This window comes from Ostrea edulis, chromosome 6 (assembly GCF_947568905.1).
Source record: "Ostrea edulis chromosome 6, xbOstEdul1.1, whole genome shotgun sequence".
NCBI lineage: Eukaryota > Metazoa > Mollusca > Bivalvia > Ostreida > Ostreidae > Ostrea > Ostrea edulis.
The window spans coordinates 47,436,198-47,444,737 of NC_079169.1; the positions used below are offsets into that span (position 1 = coordinate 47,436,198).

At 36.0% G+C, this 8,540-nt stretch overlaps 2 protein-coding genes across 2 annotated transcripts; both read left to right on the forward strand.

Moving 5' to 3' along the window:
• The first annotated feature begins 401 nt into the window (after positions 1–401).
• Positions 402–2,725, forward strand: LOC125683808 (uncharacterized). Its single transcript, XM_056139798.1, has one exon. The coding sequence runs from the start codon at positions 402–404 to the stop codon at positions 2,469–2,471; it is 2,070 nt and encodes a 689-aa protein (XP_055995773.1). The 3' UTR covers positions 2,472–2,725.
• A 593-nt stretch (positions 2,726–3,318) lies between these two features.
• On the forward strand, positions 3,319–5,645 carry LOC125683809 (uncharacterized). The gene has a single exon (XM_048925279.2). It carries the CDS (start codon positions 3,319–3,321, stop codon positions 5,386–5,388), a length of 2,070 nt encoding a protein of 689 aa, XP_048781236.1. The 3' UTR covers positions 5,389–5,645.
• The last annotated feature ends 2,895 nt before the right edge of the window (positions 5,646–8,540 follow it).

Sequence of the window (8,540 nt, forward strand, 5' to 3'; positions counted from 1 at the left end):
TTTTTCTTAAATGCAAAATGACATAGTTTATAAAGTCGCAGCCGATAATTTGTGACAATCGTTTAATGCTCGACAACAGCTATATAAATTGTCGATGTACCAATGAACGGCAATATATGTGCGGTGGACGTGAGCATAGAAAGGAGAGAGAGAGAGAGAATCAAAAATGCAAGGACATAATTATTTATATTTTATCATTCATGGGAAGTTTTTAAAAAAAAGAATTTCACGAATATGTGCATTTAAAATTAATTTCTATCTTATATGTGTCATTCAACTTCTTATATACATGTACATGATACAGTCAATTGAGTTAATCATCTGAAAGTACTTGAAAATAAATATAAACATCTATTTGTAGGACCATCTAATAACAGCATTTAGGAGTCATTTGGATAAAAATGGATTACAAATTTGGAGACTGCAATCGACACAACAAATGCTTATATAACGAATTAAATATACAAATTGGTTTTGAAGAATCTATTAAAATGAGACGGGATGTCAAGGAATTTGAAGTAAATATGAAAGACAAACTGTCCATTTTTTATCCGAATCTGGAGACAATATGCACAGGAAGTGTTGCAGAGGGATTTCGACATGGACAGACGGATCGCGATTACATGAAGGTGCTCAAAGATGTAACTATTCTTGATTCAAGTGTGGAAATACTATACGAAAGGGAGCGAAAGAATTCAGAGAGAAAGATAAATCTCGTAATCAGTAAAGATTCTGATTACTGGAAAGAAGGATATGTTTTGTTGAAGTTCCGAAGCGATGGTGTGGATACCTCTCAAAAACATGTGCAATGCATCAAGTCTGCTTTACTGCGCAATTATGTTTCTAGCCACAAATTTAAGGAATGGTGGGTTAAAGAATGCATAGATGTAGATCCGAACATTCATTTTTTTGTACATGGTCCATGCATTTCCTTAACTGGCGTGTCATCTGATCACGATATGGCGTTTTCATTGGAGTGTCCATTTTGGCCACCACAAGCAAAGGAATGGATCGACAGATCACGACTTTGGCCATCAAAAGAAATGGTGCGAGAAATAACACTGGATGGTTGTCACCTGGTCCCTTTAGGTCCAGTGAAAGACGTAACTGACGATTTATTTTGGAGACTGTCCTTCAATAGAGCAGAGAAGAAATTGGTGTTTGCTTTCAATCAAACACAATTTTTATGTTATGGTCTTCTGAAAATCATTCTTAAAGAATGCATTGAAAAAATGGATTCTTACCCAGAAAACACTCTCTGTTCGTATTTCATAAAGACTTTGACATTTTGGATAATTCAGGATACAGTCCCTGAACTTTGGCGCCCAGAAAACATAGTGATTTGTTGTTTGATGTGTTTGTTACGGCTAACCTGTTGGATAAAAAACGAAAGGTGTCCCAACTTTTTCATTCCAGAGAGAAATATGTTTCAATCAAAAGTGTATGGCCTAGCAAAGAATCAGCTGCTGAAAACATTCAAAGGCGTTTTCAGAATGGGTTTATGGAACTGTCTAGCTAAATGCGGGAGACGCTTTTACATCATGACTCATCACAAAGATACGACTATGCCATTTCTAAAACCGTATTTTGTTGACCAGTCCTACTTAAGAGAATTCAGAGTACTGTCATCATCTTTTCTCACGGAAGACTTGTGCCATTTTGATAAAATGGAGGAATCAAAAAATCAAACAAACTTGTCTGAGGTAGAAATCCAATTTGTCACCTGTCAGCGTTTATCAATGTATCAAAGACAAGCAGTAAAAGCTTCGTCTCACGAAGAACAAATCAAATTCTTTACCAAGGCAAAAGAGCTGGATTTAACCAGAGGTTCATTGATGTTGGCTACATGTTTGTATGGTATCAAGCAATACTCGAATGTCATTGAACTCATAGATGAAACCAAAATGAAATTTGGGAAATTCACTTTCTTTGCGGGTATCAATAATGCTGACGTGTTGAACTTTGACGAAGTACTACCTGAGTATGCATTTTCAGTTACACCTCTGAGACATTCTCTACAAGAGAAACGCGAGATGCTGCTGGCCATGGATATGATCATCCAAAAGGAGACAGATGTTTTCACGAAAACACCCAACAGAAAAAACATTCCGGACAAAATTCAATTTGATATGTTGTTTCAAAGAACATCGATGGTTATTCATCCGCTTGTATACTTATACTTTCTGGAATTTTTGTGTCACAAGCACCTTGGTCGAAGCAAAGATGCCATAATGGCACTTGGACATCTAGAAACGACTGTGTTTAATGTCTGTAAGCATGACGATTTGCATTTCGCACATCTGTTCCTTGGAATAGCTTTCGAGGATGAAAAACGATTTGATGATGCTCTTCACCAATATGAAGTGTCTTTTTCAAAAAGAGAATCTTTTTCCTCAGCTCTGTGTCGGACATACTTGATGAAAAAATACATCCAGTCCTGTTGTCCTGTGTCTGAAGCTGCTCTCGATTAAGACTTGATGATTTTTCCACAATGTTTATATTTTCTGTATGTGATCGGACCAATCGTTTTCTTAAAGTTTCATTGATGAAAATTTGATCGGTAAATCAATAAGTGGTATATTCAAGTGCAAGCGAGATGAGTATCCAATTTCTCATAATCATTTATTACATATTAAGGTATGTCGCAGAATAATGACCGCGGTATTTTTAAATGTGGTGGATTAGAATCGTAAATAATGCAAAAATAAAGATAGTTTCAAAGGAATTTTTGTGGTAATGGCCTTTAGCAATATCAAAACATGTACTATAATTTTTACAAAATTTGTAACAAAGATTTTGGCCCATGGGGTATCCTGCGTTCATTGTGACAGCCTTGGGCGCTGAGCGTAGGAACTGAGTAAAAAATTCTCAAAGAGACGTAAAACAAACACAAGAATTTATTTCGTTTGATATGTCCGGGTGTAAAATGGAGTGTGTCACATGAGATAGACCGTTTTTCTTTTTAAAATGCAAAATGACATAGTTTATAAAGTTGTCGGCGATATTTGTGACAATCGTTAAATGATCGACAACCGCCATATAGATTGTTGGTGTGCCAATGAACGGCAATACATGTACATATGTGCAGTGAACATGAACATAGGAGAGAGAGAATAAAAAATGCAAGGACATAATTAGTTATTAATATATTTGTCATTCACAGGAAGTTTTTAAAAAACATTTCTATCGTAAACGTGTCATTGAACTTTGCACAGAGTATATTGAATTAATCATCTGAAGGTACTTCAAAATATATATAAATATCAATTTGTAGGACCATCTAATAACATAATTAATTAAGGAATCATTTGAATAAACATGGATTACACATTCGGAGACTGCAATCGACACAACAAATGCTTATATAACGAATTAAATATACAAATTGGTTTTGAAGAATCTATTAAAATGAGACGGGATGTCAAGGAATTTGAAGTAAATATGAAAGACAAACTGTCCATTCTACATCCGTATCTGGAGACAATATGCACAGGAAGTGTTGCAGAGGGATTTCGACACGGAAAGACAGACCGTGATTACATGAAGGTGCTCAAAGATGTAACTGTTCTTGATTCAAGTGTGGAAATGCTATATGATAAGGGGCGAAAGAATTCAGAGAGAAAGTTAAATCTCGTAATCAGTAAAGATTCTGATTACTGGAAAGAAGGATATGTTTTGTTGAAGTTCCGAAGCGATGGTGTGGATACCTCTCAAAAGCATGTGCAATGCATCAAGTCTGCTTTACTGCGCAATTATGTTTCTAGCCACAAATTTAAGGAATGGTGGGTTAAAGAATGCATAGATGTAGATCCGAACATTCATTTTTTTGTACATGGTCCATGCATTTCCTTAACTGGCGTGTCATCTGATCACGATATGGCGTTTTCATTGGAGTGTCCATTTTGGCCACCACAAGCAAAGGAATGGATCGACAGATCACGACTTTGGCCATCAAAAGAAATGGTGCGAGAAATAACACTGGATGGTTGTCACCTGGTCCCTTTAGGTCCAGTGAAAGACGTAACTGACGATTTATTTTGGAGACTGTCCTTCAATAGAGCAGAGAAGAAATTGGTGTTTGCTTTCAATCAAACACAATTTTTATGTTATGGTCTTCTGAAAATCATCCTTAAAGAATGCATTGAAAAAATGGATTCTTACCCAGAAAACACTCTCTGTTCGTATTTCATAAAGACTTTGACATTTTGGATAATTCAGGATACAGTCCCTGAACTTTGGCGCCCAGAAAACATAGTGATTTGTTGTTTGATGTGTTTGTTACGGCTAACCTGTTGGATAAAAAACGAAAGGTGTCCCAACTTTTTCATTCCAGAGAGAAATATGTTTCAATCAAAAGTGTATGGCCTAGCAAAGAATCAGCTGCTGAAAACATTCAAAGGCGTTTTCAGAATGGGTTTATGGAACTGTCTAGCTAAATGCGGGAGACGCTTTTACATCATGACTCATCACAAAGATACGACTATGCCATTTCTAAAACCGTATTTTGTTGACCAGTCCTACTTAAGAGAATTCAGAGTACTGTCATCATCTTTTCTCACGGAAGACTTGTGCCATTTTGATAAAATGGAGGAATCAAAAAATCAAACAAACTTGTCTGAGGTAGAAATCCAATTTGTCACCTGTCAGCGTTTATCAATGTATCAAAGACAAGCAGTAAAAGCTTCGTCTCACGAAGAACAAATCAAATTCTTTACCAAGGCAAAAGAGCTGGATTTAACCAGAGGTTCATTGATGTTGGCTACATGTTTGTATGGTATCAAACAATACTCAAATGTCATTGAACTCATAGATGAAACCAAAATGAAATTTGGGAAATTCACTTTCTTTGCGGGTATCAATAATGCTGACGTGTTGAACTTTGACGAAGTACTACTTCAGTATGCATTTTCAGTTACACCTCTGAGACATTCTCTACAAGAGAAACGCGAGATGCTGCTGGCCATGGATATGATCATCCAAAAGGAGACAGATGTTTTCACGAAAACACCCAACAGAAAAAATATCCCGGACAAAATTCAATTTGATATGTTGTTTCAAAGAACATCGATGGTTATTCATCCGCTTGTATACTTATACTTTCTGGAATTTTTGTGTCACAAGCACCTTGGTCGAAGCAAAGATGCCATAATGGCACTTGGACATCTAGAAGCGACTGTGTTTAATGTCTGTAAGCATGACGATTTGCATTTCGCACATCTGTTCCTTGGAATAGCTTTCGAGGATGAAAAACGATTTGATGATGCTCTTCACCAATATGAAGTGTCTTTTTCAAAAAGAGAATCTTTTTCCTCAGCTCTGTGTCGGACATACTTGATGAAAAAATACATCCAGTCCTGTTGTCCTGTGTCTGAAGCTGCTCTCGATTAAGACTTGATGATTTTTAAGCGCTAAGCGTAGCTTAAGCGCTTATTGCCCCCAGTTGGATTTTGCTTTCGTCATCATGTTTCCGGTTTATCGCCACCTATAGACGAATTCATGCATCGCTGTAGTCAAGTCGTGTTTAAAGTAGTCGTAATTTTGCAACCGATCTAGTACGGGGATAACATTCATATCTGCAGTTGCATCCCCCCCCCCCGGAAATACAGTTCGTTGAACAGTGAATAAAATATGTATAAAAAGGGTGATATTTTTGTCCTCATTCTTGGGGAAAGAGAGACACAGATGCAGGTCATTCTTCAGTTAAAATTCCCATTTGAATCTGGGTCTGTAATAATTAAAGTGATTCAAGAATATGTATATGAAACCGTTTTAGCTAGGGTACCTTTGCATTGTTACCTTCGCATGGCGCTTAGAGGCCAGGAAAATCAATTTGCATGGTGCAATCTTTAATTAGAAGCCACGTCATTAAGCTATACACGAATCAGGAGGGTTTTCCACGTGTGTTTTGGCTGCTGTTCCGACTCAGTAAAATTTTTGTCCGACGCAGCAAAAATGTGTGCAACACAGTAAAAAATTAACTGATCCGCGTCCATTGTGAACGAGAAAGAATTTATGCACGATTATGCTTTGACAGCGAAGGACAGAGATCGGTGTCTCAGAAGGATGATGTTGCGTAACTGCTTACACCTTCCCCGATCATATATGTAAGTCGGTCATGCAGAAATTTAGAGGATGCAACGGTGTAACTTAAGCTTACTTTATTATTTCTAAAGGACCAAGATATTCTTCAGAATCATCGTCAACACAATAAAATTTGATTTAATGATTTAGTTTCAAAAATGAGACTAAAAATAATAGTCTTGGGGCAAGGAAAAGATAAAAGGTACAACATTATATTATATTATATTATATTATGGAAGACAATACCCCGGTTTCAAATATTCAAAACGGCGTGGAATTTTACGAAGGCTGTATGCTGAAATACATATGTTTAGAACAAGTGTTAGATAAACATTGCCATTGTGTCAAGCATGAATGTGAAATGGTTTGCGGTCCACAGCACGCTACATACAACAAAAAGTAATCGTGTTTTCAATTTCTTTGTACTTCAAACAAACAATTGACAATGACATGCATATGCTACATGTATTTCCGAACGTACAAATGATGAAGAAGAGGGAGGGGCATGGATGTACTGTCGTTGTTCCCTGTCCCCACATTTTGTTTTCGCTGAACGATCTTTTCATATAAAAAATATGCATTTAGTTTTTTGGTGAGATGCCTCTTCATTATTTCTAACAGCGGTTTGAACATTACCGTTTGAAAATTACTTTTGTAACTTTTCAGTGCCTAGTTTGGGATTCTCATTTAGCTACATTTACATGTTGTAAATTTTGCATATTTATTGCTAGTCACTTCTGTTACGTTTTTTTTTTCCATATTAGAACTCCTACACAAGCTTCGAATCTTATTGTTTTTTGCTAAGGTTATTAGCATTTTCATATAAAGAACTGTTTTATAAAATTAAAACAATAGCAATGTGTATTATGTCTCATTCAGACAAACGGATGAGTCTCCTTTGCAATATGAATATGAGCTTTTACACAAGAAGTGTAATACACACAAGTTGATTAGTACAGAGTTTAATTAATGTACCTATGTGCAAACTCTTGGGTTTTGGGTTGTTGTTTTTTTTTGGTTTTTTTTTTTTGATTTACGTATAACAAACAATCACTACAATTGCTAAATGTAAATCCATGCTTATATGTTAGTCTAAGTCATCATCATATTTGAATTAGTATATCCTCTTGCACTAACTTTCATGTTAAAAATGAGCTATCTCCACTCTTGTTGATGACGCAGTATTCAGTTTCAAAGTAATATTGCACATGTATGATGAACATCTTTTCTAAATAACTTCCTAAATTTTGTTTTCAGTTATACATGTATTTATCGGACTTATTTGGATTCAGATTCTCTCCAACCTGATTTTGAATTGAAAATAACTTCATTATTGATTACAAAAAATAATTCCACTTTCATGGTTTGATTTCTATTTACAGATAATTATGCACTGGATTCTGTAGTACAAGTCATACAGATGCATGTTTATGTGTGTATTTAAATGATTTCTGGTAAGGTAATGAAATGGATGTAAAGCGTTTCATAACCCTGCATTACTGGTGTGTTTTGACATGTGGCATTTGTTAGTGTATGTGGTTATGTGTAATTTTCTTTTTTGTCCAGTTTGTTTGTTCCTTTCTATTATAAGTGACTTACATATATGTATCAAACTATTGATTTGTTTCATTTCAGTTGTATTCTAAAAATATTTCATACACTATTTAACTGGAACACAACAGTAAGTTAGTTGCGTAATAACAATTGAACACTTTATACCGAAAACTACCATTACAACTGTTTTCACATTTTCTACCAAAAATGTTCTTCTCTATAACATCACATCTGTAAGAGAAAAAAATGCATAGTCATGTAGAGCATTTAATGATCCAGGGACCGGAGCAGAGCGGATCAGAAACCCTTGCCTTGGGAAGATGGGTGGGAGGTAAACAGGGTATAAAGTGTTCATTTGTCAAATATTTCAATAACATAGCCTTAAATGCTATTGATTGATTGTATCTTGTTTAACGTTCTTCTCAATAATTTTCAATTCATATGGAGACGTCACCAAGACCGGTGAAGGGATTCAAATTTAGGCCTATGCTCGGCGCTTATGGCCATTGAGCAGTGAGGGTTCTTTAGCATGCCACACCTACTGTGACACGGGACATCCGTTTTAAAGGCCATCTCCGAGGACCCGTGACATTCACACCTGATGCCGAGAGTTTGGTGATGGAACTGTTACTACCTCTTTAACGAACTAGGTCTGTCGCAGCCGGGATTCGAACCCGCATGCAGAGCGAACACTTTACCTCTGGACCACCGCAGCGGTGGTAATGCTATTGATACTAAATTCTGATTATAGATATTTAATAAGAAGAGGTGTCCTTTACCAAAATTGTTAATTTCATGATCCAAGGACAGGGTTTTAGTTTAGTGTGGGATCAAAATTATCATAGTGACCATTGTTTTAACAACATCATATAAAATTTATATTTCAACGTGTTGAAAAGTTTCAG

Coding starts and splice junctions, on each gene's coding strand:
- LOC125683809 (XM_048925279.2), top strand. CDS start 3,319: ATGGATTACACATTCGGAGACTGCAATCGACACAACAAATGCTTATAT.
- LOC125683808 (XM_056139798.1), top strand. CDS start 402: ATGGATTACAAATTTGGAGACTGCAATCGACACAACAAATGCTTATAT.